Source organism: Vigna unguiculata, chromosome 7 (genome assembly GCF_004118075.2).
Source record: "Vigna unguiculata cultivar IT97K-499-35 chromosome 7, ASM411807v1, whole genome shotgun sequence".
Taxonomy (NCBI): Eukaryota; Viridiplantae; Streptophyta; class Magnoliopsida; order Fabales; family Fabaceae; genus Vigna; species Vigna unguiculata.
Window position 1 is genome coordinate 28,674,864 of NC_040285.1, and position 20,900 is coordinate 28,695,763.

General features: G+C 28.7%; 2 protein-coding genes and 1 long non-coding RNA gene across 4 annotated transcripts; 2 read left to right on the plus strand and 1 right to left on the minus strand.

Moving 5' to 3' along the window:
• The first annotated feature begins 7,475 nt into the window (after positions 1-7,475).
• LOC114192795 (transcription factor MYB15-like) lies at positions 7,476-9,787 on the plus strand. Its single transcript, XM_028082613.1, has 3 exons — positions 7,476-7,897; positions 7,984-8,113; positions 8,887-9,787. The coding sequence occupies exons 1-3, from the start codon at positions 7,765-7,767 to the stop codon at positions 9,398-9,400; spliced, it is 777 nt and encodes a 258-aa protein (XP_027938414.1). The 5' UTR covers positions 7,476-7,764; the 3' UTR covers positions 9,401-9,787.
• A 5,134-nt stretch (positions 9,788-14,921) lies between these two features.
• Positions 14,922-17,103, plus strand: LOC114189865. 2 transcript variants are annotated; one of them, XR_003605742.1, is made up of 5 exons: positions 14,922-14,956; positions 15,166-15,269; positions 15,357-15,919; positions 16,219-16,700; positions 16,802-17,103. It is a non-coding gene; the product is annotated as an uncharacterized LOC114189865 (long non-coding RNA). The 2 variants fall into 2 exon arrangements; XR_003605743.1 differs by having other exon boundaries at positions 16,219-16,303.
• A 1,263-nt stretch (positions 17,104-18,366) lies between these two features.
• On the minus strand, positions 18,367-19,296 carry LOC114189864. Its single transcript, XM_028078581.1, has one exon. The coding sequence runs from the start codon at positions 19,118-19,120 to the stop codon at positions 18,563-18,565; it is 558 nt and encodes a 185-aa protein (XP_027934382.1). The 5' UTR covers positions 19,121-19,296; the 3' UTR covers positions 18,367-18,562.
• Between the last annotated feature and the right edge of the window lie 1,604 nt (positions 19,297-20,900).

The window sequence follows — 20,900 nt, forward strand, 5'->3', positions numbered from 1 at the left end:
TTTAAAAATACAGATTCAATCATGCCCTACATGTTGTGTGACTATGGGTGTTACAAGCTTAACGCATTGACAACCCATTGTAGATTCATAATCCTGTTTCAAACATACTTTCAATTAATAATTCTCAATTGAGAAATGCATTATATTATTTTATAAATACATCAAATCAATCTTCAAATGAGACTATGAAATGAATAAAATAATAAGATATGAGACCAGATTAATTTAGCCGTAACAATTCCCAAGATTCAAACCATAAGTTCACGTGCGTGTGACTTCCTTTTCATATATTGCCAACCACACAACAAGTGGATCAAAAGAAAATATTTCTAATTGCAATGTTCACTTCCATAACCACACTTGTTAATATTTGTTTAGTCACACTCTTACACCTTTGACTAGAATTGGTAATGCTTGCATTGTGGTCGTAAAACAAATTCATCACGGTTATCAATGAAAACGCGATATTAGGGATTCTAAGAATCAAAATATAAGTTTAAGCACAGTGATATATAGAAAAAATAATAATAAAAGAATTGTTATTTTAATATTTTGAATGGTGTGAATTTTTTATATGAGTTTAACTTGTATTTTATTGTTGTTTTTTTATTTAATATATTTTTTAAATTTTTGTTACAAGAAAAATTGTATCGGTAGATTAGGATTCATCAACAGGAAAAATAAGTTACTAAAATAAAATTTATTAACAGATTTTATCGATAAATTTTAAAATTTTAATTATTAACGAATATTTTTGTTGATAATGAATCAATAGGTAAAATACACTAGTAATGTACAACTTTAATTATTAATGAGTATTTTTATCAGTAAAATTAACATTAAAATTTTCCCTGATTACGACATGATAAAATTTATCTATAAATTTATTTGTAGTTATTTTTTAAAATCTATTGACAAAAGTGTCAGTAATTGAGTTTTTGAAAATCTATCAATAAATCCATTGGTAGTTGAATTTTCTTAAATTTTGTCGATAAAATTAACTTTAATTTTCTCACCAAATTCAAAAAGGAGTGTGTTATAAATTATATGTTTAATATCATACGAGTATATATGGAATGGAAACCTTAACTCATTTTTCTCATAACAAATAGCGAATGTGCTAAAAGAACACATTTTCGGCCATACACGAGGTATAATAAGAAGTCAGAGTCTACGGTTAATGATTATAATAGTAGTATTCTTGTATAGGCCGAGGATTGTATTGTTTGTGCTCACATGTCATGTTTTCAAGTCTACGCTTTGAATCCACATTTTTGTATTTCTTTTACCATCACTGATCAAGTCAAAATATGTGCACTTCATTATTAGTTTTTGTATTCTATTTCTTGACCTTTAAGCAATTATACAAATTATATAATGGATATATTGAATATGGTAGTTTTCTGGGTTGAATTACAGAATATAATTCTTTTCTTTTTCGTTTTATTCTTACACTCGGTATAAATAATTTTATCAAACTGGGTGAGTTGAAACTTTCAAATATAAATTAATATATAATCAGTGCATTGACTCTGTATGTAATAGTTAAAGAATGTTGATAATTCATGTTAATAGTTTTTAATTCATTATTTATGCATGGTATGACTTACGCTACATTCAATATTTCTAATTAAATTTTTACTTTTACAAAACATCACCAAATGAACAATTTCTGATATATAAATCATGTCTACGTTTTTTTATTAATTTAAAGTTATTTCATATATTTCACAAGACATAGATCAGTTATATCTATAAAACATCCCAAAAACAACATTCATTGATTAAATTTATAATTTGTTAGAACTTTTTTTTTGTTCTTTTTTTATGTCACTTATAAGGATGTTGAATGAGTTTGGGGATTTTATTGGTGTCTATATTTAATTTATTCCTTATTCTTTTAAATCTAGAAACCTTGCGTAAATAACCATTGCAAGGAAAAAATATATATTCAGATTGAATTAATGATGTTTAAGTTTAATAAATTAGATACTAAAACAATTAGGAACTAACTCAATTTATAAATTCAAATGATTGACAAATTGTATATATTTTGTTAGATAAGTTGTTTACACTTAACTATTACACTTAAATCAAATTATAATACTTATTTCTAATTCAAATACTTTTATATAAAATTTGAATCAAGCAAAACAACAAACTTTAAATAATTGATATTATACTAACAATAGTGTTATTAATTTGATTTGATTTAAAAATTATAAATATTGATAATGATACAAATTTTGCCATTCTCTTACATGAAAACAGGAACTTTAGTTTAATTTAATTATATCCATTAATTTTTGTTTAAGAAAAACAATATGGATAACAGATGGTATCGCACCATCCAAAATTCTCATAGGAGCTATGATTGGTGTTAGGCCTTTACCATTCTTTATCATTATTTTCCTTTTTCTCATTTACATCATATTACTAGCACTATTTTTTCCTTCATTCTATTTTATAGAAACCAACGAACATATATAATACTTCCTCGTTACTATTATAATCATTGTCCAAGGATCATAAAGTTACTTTTTCACAAATACACTTAAAAATAAAAATAAAAAATTGATTTATTCTATTTTATTCTCATACTAACGAAAACGTTTATCGAAGATGACCAAAATCATTCTTGATCTGATAATGTGACATAATAACACCGAATTCTTGTACCGGTTAAAAGCGGAAAAGAAAGCATTGAAAGTGTGTATTACAATCAATTTGGATTTTCTGTTAGTTGTGTGTGTTTTGTTTCTGTATTGTATTTTTATAATATATTGATGTTTTAAAATATATTAAAAGTATTTAAAATATTAATATAATATATTTTTAATGCCTAATAAAAAATAACATAAAAAAAATTAATAAAAAATATACATCATACGGAAGAGATAGTGCTTCAAGTAAGTAAGTGTGTATAGAGATGCTTAATTTGATTATTGGGTGTACGAGAGGTTAGTGACGGAGACATATCCCGTGTGATGCGAGAGTTGGAGGAATAATAATGTGGTTGGGAAGGTGCATGACCTAGGTTTATAAACCTAAACCATTCACTACGCACCCTTGTGTCTATGTCCTGTTTTGACTTTCACCACACGCAATAATTGACTCATATTTTGGGAACAACTAAGCTTTTAAGGTGGTCGTATATCTCTGCTCCTAAACTTTGTTATCAACTTACCTGCGTGTCTGAATTGTATGCTATAAATCAAAAATGTTTTTGGAGCTAAACGTTTATTAGTTCGTCGTAAAATGTGTTTTCTAAAATCCACATTTTAATACAGATAAAAATAACTTCTGCGTATTATTTTTAACTAAATTATAAGGTAAATTTATCAAACTTAGTTATTTTCATACCATCTGTTGTGATTACAGTTAATAATTAATTAATTAAACCTTTCGTATCATCCTTTAAATTTCCCAGTGCTTTTTCAATTGAGAAAATGCAATATAAATATGTTGTAGAACTTAAAAAAGAAAAGACTTAGATTAGTATAAGGGTTCTTGACGTCACACAGTGCTAAATTAAGACTTTGACCATCACTCACTCCGTATATAATACTCTAGGATTTACGTCTAATAATTTACTTTGCATATTAAAATCAAACATATTTCTAACTTCTCACATTAGAAATATTAAAATCAAGAGTTTCCAAAACATTTTTTTTTATTTTCCAAACAGCGTCGATGTGTTGTATCATAAACATTTTAATTTTTTTTATAAAAAATTCTTCTACTTTTTTTCTCTTAAAATTTATAGAAATATCAGATAAAGTATAGTATAAGAGTCGCCTGCTCTTGATGACTCACATAAATAAAAAATGCAGTCAATAGTTACAAAAATATATATATTTTTAATTATTTTGGATCTTATTACTAAGATAAATGACAATAAATTTCATTATTTTTATGAGATCAGAGCGTTCGTGGATTCCATTCAATTCAATAAGAGAACAAAAGTTCATTATTTTTTTTGCATTAATCTTTTCTATTTATCTCGACAATTTTGCTAACAAAAAATATCTAACGACATGAATTATCCTTCCAATGTTTTCTTCTCTTTACTTATATGTCCTTGGAGATGTTTATCCATTTTTACAACTTTTTTTTCTTCTTTAAAGTTGACTTACAAGTCAACATTGCTCATGAAAGTCCTACATTCGTTACTTGATCTGTGTTCCGTTATTTTATTTTTTTTAAAGAGGTTTCCAATCATTAAACCTTCATTTGTTAAGTGATTTGTTTTATGACAAGTAGCTAAAATCTGACAATGAGTAATACCTATATATATCAAAATTAATCTTAAGATCATTAGCATTTGACATGTCTCTTTTCTAACTATTTTTTCACTGACTCATATTATAAATCACTTCAAAGATTATTTCATCACAAAGTTGTTTCTTTAGTTAAATAAAAGTATACATATTTTTGTTATTTCTGAGCGGTAGCTCTCCCTAATAAATTTTAAAACAATAAAAGCTAGTAAAATAAAAAATGCAGCTCATAAATACCACATTAAATATATAGAGAAATAATCTTTTACCAATCATTGACAATTTCTTTTTACAATATAATGTGATATTTTTCAAATGACTTTTTATTTTTTTATATTTCAAAATTACTTAAAAATTGACATATCATTTTGTAAAAAAATTTTATCAAAATCTAGTTCTCAACCTATTATTATCTAAATATATTTGTGGTAAAAAGGATACTAATTATATATTTTGAGACGTTGGTGCATGAACTGAAATGATTAGAACAAAAAGTGGGTGCTACATTTAGGGTACTATTGCTAAGTGTGAAAGCAAGGAAGGCCGTCTTTCCGACCCGCTCTTTCTACCTCACATCATATCCACTGTATATAAAGACGCACGATGTTCTTAGTTTTCTTAATAATTTTTTTTCATAATAAACTTGATTAAAAAAATAAAAAATCATGTACATGTCGATAGTTTAGTTTTGGAGCATAAAATAGATCATTAGACGTTGAATATCTAGAAAAATTCATTAATTTAAGTATTGATTTTAAATTTAACTCAATCTTACAAATTTTAATTTATAAAGTAAAATTTGCACCCATTTATCTATTATAAATTTGTTTTTATTATCTTTAGTTGATGTGAAATTCTTCAATACCTCCTTTACATCAATGTATATACATTTTGAATATGATAATAAATATTAGTGGATGATTCGATAACAAGTGATATGATAAATCTACAATAAATAAATATTATTAAGATAAACTTAGATAATTCTGATATTATCTTAAACTTTAAACATAACTCAATTTTAAAAACTAATTTGTAAAAAGATGTTTGCATATTGTAAATTTGTGTAATTCATAATTGATGTAAGATTTCTCTAAGTGGTTAAATTTGACGTGTAGGAATCAAATTTTGCTGAAAATTTTAAGGGTAGTAATACTTAAACACATATTTTTTTTCCTCAACTTTCCATTCAATACCAATAAAATATTAATTTTATGATAAAATATAATTTTTTTTAGGATGAATCAATTGAAAAAACTGGGCAATATTACTTTTTAATTGGTGTTAATAGGGTGTAGAAAAATAAGAGAGGTATATGGAATTTTTTTTCTTTATTTAATATTTTTGTAAATTTTTTATCTTTTTTCATTTATTTTTGAAAAAAATCAAAAACTTTATTCAGATTTATTTTTTGAAAGACCATGTTTTGAGTGAATTCCAGGTATTTTTAGAAACTAAAATTTAAGTGAAATTCTAGAATAACATTATTCATAATTGAGAATTTGACCTACTGAAATTCAATAAATTTTTTTAGCAAAGGTAGCCTATTTTCTATTGTGAAATTTGATTTCTTGAATAACAATTTCTCAACATGAACATTGGACAAGTTTATTATGACAAATATGTTGACATTAGTTTATTTACCAGACTTTTTCAAATGAGTTTATTTGTAGAATCTTTTTTTCTTAAAGATCATTTTGTTATGATTTTTTCTTCTTCACAAAAATGAAATAATTTAATAAATGATAATGTAACATGCATATTCTGTGTTTTGAAAATTAAACCATCAATCAAAATATCGACAAATAAATCAAGTAACTTCAACAAATTCATAAAAAAAATTAATAAAAAAACTTCTACAAAAACATTTATATTGAAAAATAATTTAAGATATATGTATCGTTTTTTTATTTTGAATATAAAATTGTCATCGATTTCAATAAATAAATAAATAATTGATAAAATCCAGCATATATAAAGAGTAAGAAAATGCTTAGTAATGCTTAGTTATTGATATAATCTACTTTGATTTAGAAAAAAAAAATGAAAACATACCTATAATTTTTTATTATTTATAAATTTATTGTTATTAATAAATGTCTTTTGAAATGATTTCTAATATAAGTGTATAAATGTAATTATAAGTCCTTTGTTGTGCTTTTAATAGTCATATTTGAAGACTTATATATTAATTCTACAATTACTTATAATGTTTTTTTTATAATTTTTATTATGTATCTTATTATTTATTTAATAAATTAAAAAAAAAGAGTTGAAAACTGATTCAATTTTCAAACTCTATATTAGATATATAGGACTTTAATTTTAGTGAAAGTGGGTAAAATTAGATGTGACAAAATTGAACTGCGAATAGTGTGTGCAATCAGGCCAACTTAAATTTTATTTGAATCGAAGACTAATGATTCAAATAAGTCTAAATCAAATATTAAATACTTGAACATATTTTTAAACAAGCTTATGCTAAGTATTAATATAAATTTTGATCTATTAATTATACTAATACGTCAAAGTCTATTAATTATTTATTATTACATAAAATTTTATTTAAAAAATTAAATATAGATATAAGATATCTCTATTTATTTTAATGCTTTATTTCAATGTTAACGGAATATTACATAGTTGTGTTTTTTATTTAAATTATTTTCAAATCTTATCGATATCATGGACTTTGAAGAATTGTTTAAAGTTCAATTATTGATTTATATGATATTATATAAACTTGTGAAATTAAAATTATTCTGTAAAAAGTTATAAGTGAATTTAAATTTATTTTTTGTTGTGCATATTATTTGAATTTATTTTCTTAATTACTTACATTAATGGTGTCTCATTTATTAGCAATAAGCTTTAAATTTATATATTTTTACCAATAATTAAATAAAACATTAATTAAATTATGAAGGTATTAGAGTAAAAATAGCAGAAGCGAATAAAAATGAAATTAAATGAAAACATCTGGTTACGAATCTTTCAATGTACATGTGGTTAAGTTATAAATAGTTTAGTGGATAGAGAAAGCAACGTGGCATTCTATACAATATTAGCATATAGAAATAAATAAATGTACGCAAATTGGTTGGCAAAATTACAATAAATGTGTGCGAAATTTGTCGTTACTCTTTTACCACTCCCAAGTCTCACTAGTATATGCATGTAACACTTATTTTTCTTTTCTCTTTGTGTGTGCGTGAGAGAAAGAAAGAGAGAGAAAGAGAGGAACCCCTTTCGCGGAAACTGCTAAATGGTTTGAATATGGAAATTTGTTTTTCCTATTGTTGGACCATTCTGGCCATGGCGTGCGGAGTATCCAAGGATAAATAGCCAGCGAGAGTCTTTGGAAACGAAGTTGAAGGAGAGAGAAAATAACCAGTTTGCTAGAGTGAGACTATAGTACTACTCTACTACTGCATCAATTTCTTCATCTTCCTTATATCATTGCCATCCAAACAATACCACAAACATGGTGAGAGCTCCTTGTTGTGAAAAGATGGGATTGAAGAAGGGTCCTTGGGCTCCCGAGGAAGATCAAATCCTCACTTCTTACATCCAAAAACATGGCCATGGCAATTGGCGTGCCCTCCCAAAGCAAGCAGGTAAATCTTACATCCAAAAACGCTTTCTGCTTCATAAACCTTAATCTATATTTTTTTCTTATAATTCCTGTGACCATTTTGCTCAGGCCTGTTAAGATGTGGAAAAAGTTGCAGACTGCGATGGATTAACTATTTGAAGCCTGATATCAAGAGAGGGAATTTCACATCCGAAGAAGAAGAAACTATCATTAAGCTGCATGAGATGCTGGGAAACAGGTATTCTTCACTCATCATTTTTCCTATCTTGGACCCATACATCACATTGATCATGCTAATTTAACTTCCCAGCAAAAAGCATATCAAGACAAAACATCATGCACATGTCTGCCATCCAATTTCTAGTTCACACGTCACCCTGTTCAATCATTTTGATCTTTTTAATTTCCTCAAATTATGAATATGTTCGGTTTTTCCAAAGTTTCTCCGATGCATAAACAAGGTTGATGAAGTGGTGGGGGCCGGAAACAATTATTGTCAACTTGGATGAAAATTAAAATGTAATAAAGACTGTGTTAATTAATATTTATTTCATAATGGGGGAGTCGAGTATTGTGTGAGAAAATCGAGGTATATGATCCCACCTTTGACGGTGCAAGTGATCACAGAAAGAGTGTATCCATAAAAAAATACTGATATACAACCCAGATGTTAAAAGAAAAGAGAGTATTGAAATAGAAAACTATAGTTTATAAAACATCGAAACCGATAGAGAAAAAAACAAAAAAGTGGGACTGCGAGGGCAAGAATCTCTGATTAGATCTGTCTCGCACGAAACAAATTGGTGTGGCAGTTTATGGCACATGCAATTATGACATGTGTTAGAGACGTAAATACCAATATGAGCATGAGATTCATTGTCCGTGCACTATTGAATTAGGACAACATCAATGTTTGTTGTTTACCGATTCACTGGAATAAACAAAGTGAACGCGAATCTCGTGCAATAATTTCACGAATATAATATTAACCGTGTCGATCCTTATTTTCAGGTGGTCGGCAATTGCAGCAAAATTGCCAGGAAGAACTGACAACGAAATAAAAAATGTGTGGCACACCAATTTGAAGAAGAGGTTGCTGAATTCAACAAATTCCAGAAGAGTCACAAAGCCAAAAATCAGACGTTCTGATTCCAATTCCAGCATCGTAACTCAATCAGAACCTGCAAGTTTGAATTTCAGAGAAATGGATTCAACCTCTGCATGCACCACTTCTAGTGATTTTTCATCTGTCACAGTTGGTGACAGCAAAAACATAAAGTGTGAAGACATAGAGTCTCTGGAGACAATGCCCGTGATTGACGAGAGTTTTTGGTCGGAACCGGCAATTGATGAAACACAATCCATGACAATCTCAGATCAGATGCCACTTCAATACCCTTTTACTAAGTATGAGGAAACTTTGGAGCAGAGTCATGCTTATGATTCAAACTTTGATGATGGCATGGATTTCTGGTATGACATATTCACCAGGACCGCTGATTCCACAGAATTGCCAGAGTTTTGAAATTTTCTCATGTCACGTTGAAAGAGGGTATTATTAAATTTACCGGATAATACAGGGTAACTTGAATTTGACCGTTGCAACAAAAGGGTACCATAATTTCGGTTGTGTGGGGGCGCCATTATCGCCAGCTGCAAGATCTTGGAGTCATCCATTGACAAAGAAACCAGCCAGAGGAATGGGAAAGCCTAATCATGTTCTGCAATGTATGTACACATGTAATCTACTTGTCAAACACTGACTTTTCTTTTTTTAGTGCAAAACACCAATCTTCTAACATTTTTGTATTTTACAAATTAGTGTTTAATTAGGGTAGAGCTTTTTGATTGTAATATCAATAAATTATGTCCTAAAAGTTATATTATTCAAAAATCCACGCCCCTTTGCTGAGCTTTATTGTCCATTTTCTTTAGACTTTTCTGGTACCATTATTCATGAAAGAATATTAATTTACACTCGAATGGATGATCAATTTTGGAGAAGTTCATCGTGAATTTGGTTCTATTGCAACTTGCAAGTGTTCGATTAAACGACGGAAAATAAAACTTTTGGTTGCCAATGTAACTCTGTTCATCGGGACATGTGGGTGTGGTAATGGCCTAGTGGCGGTACATTTTGGACCAAAAGTTTCAACGTTCAAAATGCAATTAGATATTATTTTAGTATAAAACTAGATCATAATTTATGTATTAGAGAGATCTGATCATAATTTAGTAAAATGCACATATACTATAACAAAGCCCGAGTCAAATGCTTAGTGGTGTAATTGAAGTAAAAAATCTACTAACTTAAGATCTAATCTAATTTTTGTAATTTTTTTATAGGTCAATTATTACAAGTATAAATATAAAAAATTGTGGGGCTGTTCAAAGAGATAATGAACTCATATTTCACACTGATAAGTTACATCTAAACTTGTATGAGAGACTATGAGTTGTTTTCACATTGGTGTATTTTTTTATAGTGTGTTGTTTCAGCTTTTTACTGTTCATTCATATGCAAATGCAAGAGAGAATTTTAGTAAAATCATTTTTAAATTCCTTGTACCTTAGGAACCGTTACTTTTACTGTCTGAAACCTCGTAAGTAAACTTTTAATACAATTAATCTAAATATAGGATTTTTTACTCACTCTGTATACTTATTTAAGCTGATTATTAAAATGAATTATCAATTCTAATATCACTGATCAATCTTTCTGAAAAGGTGACTAAGGAAATTTGAAAATAATAAATTATATAAAATCATAAAGTACTATAATAGCATCTCTTAATGAAAGTTTTATAACAATATATTTATAGATATTTTTTTATATATTATTCAAATTTCTTATTTTTACATCGAATTCCATCTGAAACTTGAGATCCTACCAGAGAAAAATTGTTTAGTTCCTATTAAAGTATATAAAGAAAGGAAAAACACTAAAAAAAGTTAAAAAAGTTCCTAACTGTCCCACCCATGAAAAACATAACCGCCCCATGATCCCAATTGAGCTACCTAAAATATATAGTCCCTTATGAGTTCCACTTTCACATATTTATTGACGAGTGTTGGCCATCAAATTCTTTTCCTGAAGAACATTGATACCATACCACCTGACCTAAGTCTCTGTGGAAAATCTGTTCTTCAATTAAAAATTTATTGACCAGTTTCATCAATGCCATTTTTTAGGGTTTGGGTATAAAAGATAAGATGCATTATGTTAACTTTTGAAGAAGACTTCTTTAGTGTAGATTGGTCCCTCCTTATGTTGTACGTAAGAAACATGCAACTCATTTAGTCAAGTGAGATAATTTAAAGTAACAATTAACATTTTTTTTTATGGACTCTTACAAACCAACCCAAAGCAATTTAATAAAAAGTTACTCTTTGCAATTTTCATGAAAGAAAATTGGGCGATATATATAATATCATTTTCAAAACTTTTTCGAGACTCCTAAACTATAAATGTGCATTAATAGAACAAATATGTGAAGTTTCTATAACATTAGTGAGAGTAAAAATAGTGCTACTAAACTTTGAAATAGTAAGGCTCCGCACTCAGTCATGATTCCTGGAAAGAAAAGTTGCTTTGTGTAAAAATTAAAGTAGCACTCAGTCTTGCTACTTTAATTTCCTCAAACTTTCCCAGTCAAAAACCTGCTGCTTATTGCTCATCATGATTATTATTTTTCCAAAATAAGTCTTCCCATTAATTTTGGATATACACATTAGGTCATAATTTAAGGATTATGCCACGTCAAAAAAAAATTCAAAACTTAAATATAGTATAATGGATATATTTAATATAAATTGCTTTTTTAAATAAAATAAACTTTTCATTTGAAAACCATTGATTTTAACGCTCTTTGTTAAATAGATATGTCAATTGAGAAGTTATATTATATATATGAAATGTTATGTCAAACTTGGAGGTATAAGGTGATTTAGTGGTAAGAGTTGAAAGGAAAGTTGAGAGAGATTATGGTTCAAATTCCTCTTATTAATATTGAGGAGTTATAAGACTTAGATTTGAAAGTTTTTGGAGATGAGGATGATAGAAGTTTTGAGTTCAACTTTTCATTAACAAAATATTAGGTTAAATATATTTTTAATTCATTAGATTCAAATAAAAATTGAAATTAGTTATCCTTCGAAATTTTAGACTTTTATAGTTCACGAGCTAAGATTTTGGAATTATAAAATTGATTTGAAAGGTTTGAAAATGAGGACAAGAAAGATTGTGGATTATTTTAACAAAATACTAGGTTAAATATATTTTTGATTTCTTAACTTAGAAGTAAAAATTGGAATTAATCACTCTTCGAAACTTTAGAACTAATTGAGCAAGTTCAATAAAAATATTGGAAGACTTCTCTCTCTCACACACACATATATATATATATATATATATATATATATATATATATATATATATATATATATTAAAACAGTATAATCATGTACACCTATTATAATGATAATGTTATGATTCTGAAGGTATTTTTATTGAAATTTGAATATACACATGTGAACAAGATATCATTTAAATCGTTGTTTGTCAGATTAACCTAAAAAAAAATGTTTGAGAAGTGAGAGAAGAGTAGTTTAGATCCTAATATTCCGTAAATTATCCGGGATGAGTATCTATATAAATCTCCACATGAAATCATGAGAATGTATATGATTAGGCATGGTTAAGAGGGATTGCAAAAAGTTAAATTGACATTATACTGTAAGATATACAAGATAAGCTATTTATCTTTTACAGGACAGTTGATGGAAAGATATTAAAGTGTAACAAAGGAGACTTGGATATGACTTTTGTACACACCTTTTGTTGACTTGGAAAAAAACATTATATTCCATACAATAGTTTCATAGAATATACTTTCAAAAATAAAAATAAACATATTTATATAGTTTATGTTTATTGACGGAGACTACTAATCACTTATGAGACTAGAATTTTTGGCATAGATGATATATTTATATCAAGCTCAAATCTTATTTATAAAATTACTCTTTATTCAATACAAGTGTAAAAACATTACTTATTTAAGTTTTAGTTTCTTTATGACTTTAGATACTTTTAATTAATTTTCTTTTATGAAATACTCAAATTTTTATATTTTTTTAATTGATTAACTTTCGTTTAATTTTCGTTAATTGGATGACATGATATATATTATCCTGACCATCTTGATTATTTTTATCCACTTATTAAGAAATGTAGGTCGTATGATTAATAAAAAATATATTATAATTAATGTAAAGTAATTAGTAATTTTTTACTGTATTTGATAATAATGATAATGCTATCAATGACGGTGATGACTCAATCCTTAATTATTATTAGTGATGATGTGGAATGAGATGAAATAAATAAAAAATAAATCATACAATTTATTTCTAAATTTTAGTATACTTAAAAATAATAATATTCATAAAAAAGTTAATAAAGACATTTGACACATAATACCGACTTTGTAGTTTAAAATGACAAAACAAATAAAATGTGAGAATAGTATGAATGAAACTTTAAAAACAATATCTCATTGTAAAAGAAATGATGAATTTAAATGTATATAAAAAGGGATATTGATGCGACTATATGTTAATAGAAAAATAACAATAAATTAATTGAGGAAGTTTGATGGATGAAAGAAAGTCACTACCAATACATGAATTTGAAGAGAGTGAATCACACCATTTCTAACTTTTAAAAAGGGTTCTAACTTTTAAAAAGGGATAGAGAGAGTCTAGAAAGGAAAATAAAGAAAAACATGAATAAGAATCTTGTAATGATTTTTACTTTTCAGACTTTAGATTTTTGTTAAGGATAATTGCATCATATTATTCGTATAACCTACTTAAATGGGACAACTTTATTTTCTGTGCTTTTAAAACAAATGAATTTGATTATGAAAAAAATAGCTGTTTATATTGTTTATAATGAAAATAAAATGGCAAACTTTAATGTTAGTGAGACAAGAAAAACAACTTTCTAAGCTTGATTTGAAGTTCAACTCCGTTAATGTGTTTGGTTTGTTAATCTTCCTTTTTACAATGTTATTTCATTGGTAAAAGAATTAAGAAAAACCCTGTTATGTTTAGTTAGTGTGTTTTATTGGATGAGAGTTTATTTGTTTGAGAGAATTATTTTTTGTTGTTTAGTTGAGAAAAAAAATAGCGAAACCTATTACATTATTTTTTATTTTTTTTATCAAATCAATTAAATTATATTATTTTAGAAAACATTTTATTTTTATTTTTTCCGTATTTATAATATACTAAATGATTAAAAAATAATTTATATATATATATATAGATATTAAATTTATTTATTTTCTATTTCCATAGTTTCTCTCATCCCTCAAAATCTATGATGCACCAATACTTCAACTTGGGTCATGTATCCGTGTCTGACACGTATCGTCTCCGATACTTTAGGATACTTTAACAATACTTATTAATGAAGTATCTAATTTATAAAGTTGTAGTACAGTACAATAAAATATTTGAATAATGACTAATTTTAGTGACAAAAAATAATTAATCACTATATAATGACTAAATTGACAACTAAAGTATAAAAAATTATAATTGGTCTCTAAATTGATAATTAAAATAGTTTCAATTATGAATTGGTTTTTAAATTAGTCACTAACATTAGCTATTAGATTTTGGCTATCAAAATAATTTGTCTTTAATTAGGAAATTTGAATTCACTAATTAACAACCATATATTTATTATGTTTGTAATAATATTTATACTTTTTCAAGATTCATAAATAACATATATATCACATATCGTATTCTATTATTTTAAAAATAAATATATCGATATATCAGATACGTGTCATATCCATATGTGTGCATCATAACTCAAAATCAATCAGGCCATTAATAATGAAATGAAAAAAATTAGTATTGTCAAAAAAACTAAGCTGGGCTACTCAAACAGTAGGAGGCTACTAAAAGCCCAAGGCCCACTTCCCGATTAGAATTTGAGTACTGTCTACGGAACATTGTTACCATTCTCGCTTTCTATAATTAACAGCCATGGAAACTGCATCAGGTGAGTGTTTTTCAAAGTTTCATATGGTCCACATTTAATTTCCTGTCATTTTCTTAATTAGTCAATTAATTAATTAATTATCTTTATAATTAAATACTTTCGGATTCTGATTGTAGATTGGGTGGGAAATTTAAAAAAAGAACAACATCCTGAAATTGCCACAAATTTCCCTCTAATAAACTTTGATTTTCTTGAGGTTACATAAACAGAACAAAAGAAGGAAAAGGGGTCGAAGTTATAATTCCAATTTTGTACCTTGCAACGTGGGGACTTACTTCTAGATTCTTTCAGAGATGCAATTTTAACTAGTAAGGTAGATAGTAATTTTAAAGTTGATGTTCTTAAACTGAGTGGTTGGGAAAACCCTATTTCACGTTCTTCACTGTGATTTTATATACAGTGCATTGGAATGAAAAATAAATATGCTTGAGGACCACTTGAAAAGGCACGTAAAGCTGGGCTTGCACCAGCTGAGGTAGAAGAAGAAGATGAAAAGAGATTAATCCTCATATACCAAAGTTTAGGTCTTCTGCTCCATGTTATTTAAAGCTGAGAAATCTGTAAGCCTCCCAACTTTCTATTACCTTTCTTTCTCTATTCCTCTGTATGCTGGTGAATGTGTTTTGTGTGGCTTTTTCTATTTGTTTAGAGTCTTAAACATCAAAGGAAATGGAAATCAGACTCAAATCATACAAAATCTTGGTACGATAAAAGTGCAAAAATATTTCATGCTACCTGCAGTAGACAGTAATCACAGCAACAACAGAGTAATACTTTAATACAACTCTGGCCAAACCAACCAACCAATAGTTGAACGGTTGGAAGATACAAGTTTTTCCGTTTTTAATCAATCTACCTACAATTTTGGAGATAAATGTGGTTATGATTGTAGGAGGGGAAGTAATAATAACTGCAATGTAATTGAGATAGTGGACAAGTGCAGGAAGGGAGCATGTCATAAAAGTAAGTGGATTTTTTTTTTATATATATATTTTGTCTAATTTCTTTGATTCTGGTATGTCTCTGAAGTTTTCTGGGAATGGTTTCTTGCTGCATGCAAACGAAATACAGCTTTTTTGGGGATAATGTTCCAATTTGTGCTTTGATACTTTGATACCTAGTTTTTGTGATAAAATTCCAATTTGATCAAGATGCTTGGTCTGGCTTGTTGTAGCTATGTTATTCAATTTTGAATTTATATAATTGAAGCTTACATAGGTGTAGCCATAGACTTTCATTTATCCATGTACTTTCGTGTTTAGGTGTCCAATGTTAATCGGAAGCACAGAAGATATGTAGCCGTGGGCCTTCAAGGGTAGGTGTCGTGTCTGGTGTTAATTGAAAGATGTATGTTTCTAACTATTGTCTTCTCCTCCAAGGCATTTATGCTATATTATAAATATAAAAAAGAAAAGTCAATGTAGTAAAATTTGAAAAAAGCCAGGATATCCACATGCAAGCTGCACCTTCCAAAGCTGAATTCCGTATAAGAATTTTGGATAACTACGGAGAAGTTATAGTCGCAAAAAAAAAAAAGCATAATGGAGAAATATGGAAATGCTGCAGCTCAAGGAGAGCTTTCAAAGAAGCTTCTTTTGGGACAAACAGAGAAATATGTAGAATATGATCGTGATTGCAGAATTATAAATGACCTGGCATTATTCGATATGTTGTGTTCTCTTTATTTCATCTCCATCCGTCCTGCAGTTTTCCCTTATCTTTGTTTGAGCGCTGGTTGAATTTGGTATGATTTATGTTATTTGTTAACTATATTATGACCAAATGTAATGTTATTAACAGCGTCTGCTTGTATTCCCATGCATGTGTTTCAAAAAATAAATGCAGATACTCTTGTTCCAACAGAGGAGAAAAGGCTTGCTACTTGAGGAACTGATGTTCCTGATGACCTGGTCCTGGACCAGACAAAACTTGCCTAGGCAAGGTCTTTTTTGGCTTTTTATTTAATTTTCATTTACCTGTCATGTTTCCATTCCTAGTTAGAGATCATGTAATTCGTTGACATTGCCCAAGATTTGGAGCTTGACATTCTGAAAATATGTGGTTATGAATAATGATTTCATTTTCTTAGTTTTGTTGAGCTACCATTTTGTTTGGCCTGCAGATAAAGAAAAAAGGAGGTAGTGTTTATATTTTTTCTTTTGTTTCTTATACCTATAATGCACCGTAGCTTTGGGCGACGGGAAGTTTATTTTCTGTTTGATACCCTAATACTTTTCCGAGGTCACTCGAGAGGAGATGGAGGCTTATTGCATGAAAAAGATTCATCACGATGATGAGTATCTCTACAGAATTTTTTGGTGTTGTCTTTGCTGAGTATTAAAATACATTGTATTGCTACTTTAAGAATCTTTGAAATATATTTTAAAATTTCAAAATCAGAGGTTATTAATATATTTTGAAGACACAATAGAAGAATAACACGGAAAAACCTAGTAGAAAATTCAAATTCTCCGGTGATCCCATGAATGAATTTCTGCATTAGGTGTCTTGATCCCATGAATGAATTTCTGCATTACGTGTCTTGTTCCTATGAATGAATTTCTGCATTACGTGTCTTGATCCCATGAATGAATTTCTGCATTAGGTGTCTTCTCCTTGGGGTAGATGCCGAGCTTGGAAAATCGTTGTATAACAAAATTGCTGAACTGTTGAATGTTATCATTGTGGCTTTTACAATGTGATGTCCTATGCAGAGTGGAAGTCCCATATTGAATGGAGATGAAACAACATAGAAGAAAGATTTATTTTCTTAAAGTTTTAAATTAAAAGAAATATTAACTCTTTATCTGAATTGACCTAAGATAATATCTTAGAGTTGTTGTTGCTGACAATATAAGTAAAAGCTTGGTATTTAGTATTCATTTTACTTTTTAGCTTTCTATTATCTTGCACTTGGGATGTGGGACATTCCAAATATTTTTTGCCATTGGGTTGGAAGCACGAGCACGCAACACCCTATAAATGCATAATAGTAATACTCATTTTGGATTGTGGGTTCTTTAAGACAATTATTTTAAAGTTGAATAAAACTAGTTTTGGTTGAATACATTGAGTTATTAAACATAATTGGGATGTATGCCTGAAATCTCAATTATAGATTTTACATTAAATCATGTTTACATGAGGAGTTGATTCCGATGGTTTGCAAAGAGTCTCTTAGTCTTAAATCTCTGTCTCCATACTCTCTAGATAACAAGGGGAAGCCTTATCTTTGAGTCGTAACAGAAGGTGAACTACATTTTGAGGAAAAACTCGATCAAATGGATGATAAAAGTACTAGCAGATAAAGCAAGCTTTATAATTTAATACATTGTATACAAACTGCTTATCCTATATATGTTGATGCACACTTAATCATATGTACATGAGAATGAAGAATAAAAACAATGTAAAGGGGAAAAATAATCTCTTATGCAAGCCTAAAGAACAGAAATATACTGTCAGTTTTTTTGGCAAAACCCATTTCAACCGACTACCTTAAGAAGAACCAAAATGAAGGAAAAGAAAACAATCCCAAACAACCATGCTCAACAAGTCTATGAATGTTGTACTATGCACAACACAAGGGAATAGTGGACATAAATTTCAGGCACCTCGTGCTAGCATTTCCTGAAATTCCAACAAAGACCTTTCTTTCTGAAGCCTCATATCTTCACGAAACTTGGAGATGAACTCCTCTGCCTTCTGATCCACCTGCAGCTGAGGTGACTTAGCAACCACAGATTTCCATGCATCCTCCAAACTATTCACGCCACTGTTCCCTCCTGCCAGACCCTTCTTCTTCTCAATCACCTCTTTGCCTCTGCTTGTTTCCCCTTGTGATGCATGAGTCTTGTTGGCATGCACGACCATGGAGGAAGCAGGCTCAGGAAAGAGGTAATCTATGCGTATTGCAGATATGTTCTTACCATGAACACGATAATCAGAAGCAGCATATGATGATCTTCTTCCTGTAAGCGAACGACGACCTCTAGAGAGTACGAGGTGATGAAGGGAATGCAAGGTGGCAAGTAGGCGTTTGAAGGTGGCTTTGATGGCTTTTGGAATGCTGAGTTTCGGAAGTTTTGATTGCATTTTGTTGGAAAAGCTCTTCCAAGCCTTCTTCGCAGGTTGAAGCTTCTTTCCTATCCTCAGACGAGACATCCCAACAAAGACTTTTTTGGTGGAAAGAGGATGAAAGAAAAAAAGAGAAGGTGGGAGAAAATTAGAACTTAGAATTTTTTCTTATCATGAAAAACGTTTTAATGCACAGTGGTTTTATATAATATCTTGATTTTCAAGTTCCCATTGGTGATACATTGTACACATCATCAGTCAATAGGATGACTCTAGTACATTGTGTTTGATTTCTATTGCATCCAATTTGGAACACGAGTCCCTTTTGAATAACTAATCAAAAGGAAATTGATTTAATTAGTATATAATTGATTTAAAATTTGATTTAGAAATCATCCTAATTAATAAAGTTATGTGTTTGGAAATTCAATCAACTTTTATCAGGCTTGATTTAGTGTTAATTAATCGATAATTTTATTCTCATATATTTACTATTCTAGCTAAGGTTGAGAAAAAAATAGTAAAATCATCCTTTTGGTTTATTTATTTGAAGATGTTCAACAAGTAATTTCGAAATGAAATGAAATGAAATAATTTCCAATTTCAGAAATTCCAAACAAAATCATATACTGGTAGATATGGGTCAATAAAGATAGGTAGAAGTTGAAATGTAATGAAATATAATCCAAAATAATGCAATTTGGTGTGTAAATATATCGCTTTCGGCATAATTGAGAGCGTTGAAGCAACCTTGCGTGCTAAGTTTATGAGGAAAGCTGACTTCCGTGAACACCACCATATTACGGGGAGTGCCGGCATTAACTTTAAGTCTTTCTGTTTTGAGGTACAATAAATCCAATTTTCTCCTTCTGTGCTTTGGAAACAGTATAGTTAGGCTGTGTTTGACGGTGGATTAGATACGATTGTTGCAGCCACTGCTTTCCACTTTGTTTCGAAAACGATAACCACAATTTCCACGCATCAACGTAATTTCATTTCATTTCTGTTGGTTGCATGTGTAGGAACTATTCAAGACTCACAAGTCTTCTCGAGTCCAACTTAGACTTCTAATACACCTTTCTAAAATGGAATATATATCAGTTTCGGACCATTGTGTAAATCAGGATGTATTTTGTTAAAATTATTATCAAATATTTGAAAAAAATTATTTTGACCCTTCTCATCTTATATATTTGTTTTTTTTTTTAATTTTGTCCTCTTAATTCTTTACTTCTACTTTAAAAGGATATTAGTTTGAGATTTAAATAATTTTTAATTACTCCGTACTGATTTAGGATTTTAGATCTGTCATCGTTATTGTCTTAAGTGTGAGTAGTTAAATAATTAAGAATTAAATTTTAAGCCTAATTCAATCCTATAAAATAAGTTTGTAAGTTAAAATTTTGATTGATTTATATATTATCACTAATTGATGTAAGATTTGCAACTGATGGGATAAAAAAATATAGACAAAAAGGTCCTATAGACCGAACTCAATTTACGGAGTTATATAAATTAAGATTTATGTCTTAAACTTATAAGACTTTTACTATTTTTTAATTAATGAAATCGGGTTATAAAATGAGTTAGCACATCACTTTTATAATTTTAATAAACATTTAAATTGAGTAAATTAACAAAAGCAGATCAAATCGTTACCAAATAAAAAAAAATGTTTCTCCTTACACCTTTGGTTACAACTTGTATAGTGAGGGATGTGCCTTGATGATGAAGATGTTGAAAATTAACACCTGAAATAAATTTGATTTGTCTTTTAGATAGATATTCTTTCCTAATGGATAAGAAAAAAATTGTTCGTTTTGTCTGCACAAGTCACTTTCTTGTCTACGTTAATCCTTCAAACTAA

Bases quoted from the DNA above. Each gene is read 5' to 3' on its own strand.
- LOC114192795 (XM_028082613.1), top strand. From the start codon at position 7,765: ATGGTGAGAGCTCCTTGTTGTGAAAAGATGGGATTGAAGAAGGGTCCT. The intron at 7,898-7,983 runs GTAAATCTTACA...CATTTTGCTCAG, and splicing joins TGCCCTCCCAAAGCAAGCAG to GCCTGTTAAGATGTGGAAAA. The intron at 8,114-8,886 runs GTATTCTTCACT...CCTTATTTTCAG, and splicing joins CATGAGATGCTGGGAAACAG to GTGGTCGGCAATTGCAGCAA.
- LOC114189864 (XM_028078581.1), bottom strand. From the start codon at position 19,120: ATGTCTCGTCTGAGGATAGGAAAGAAGCTTCAACCTGCGAAGAAGGCT.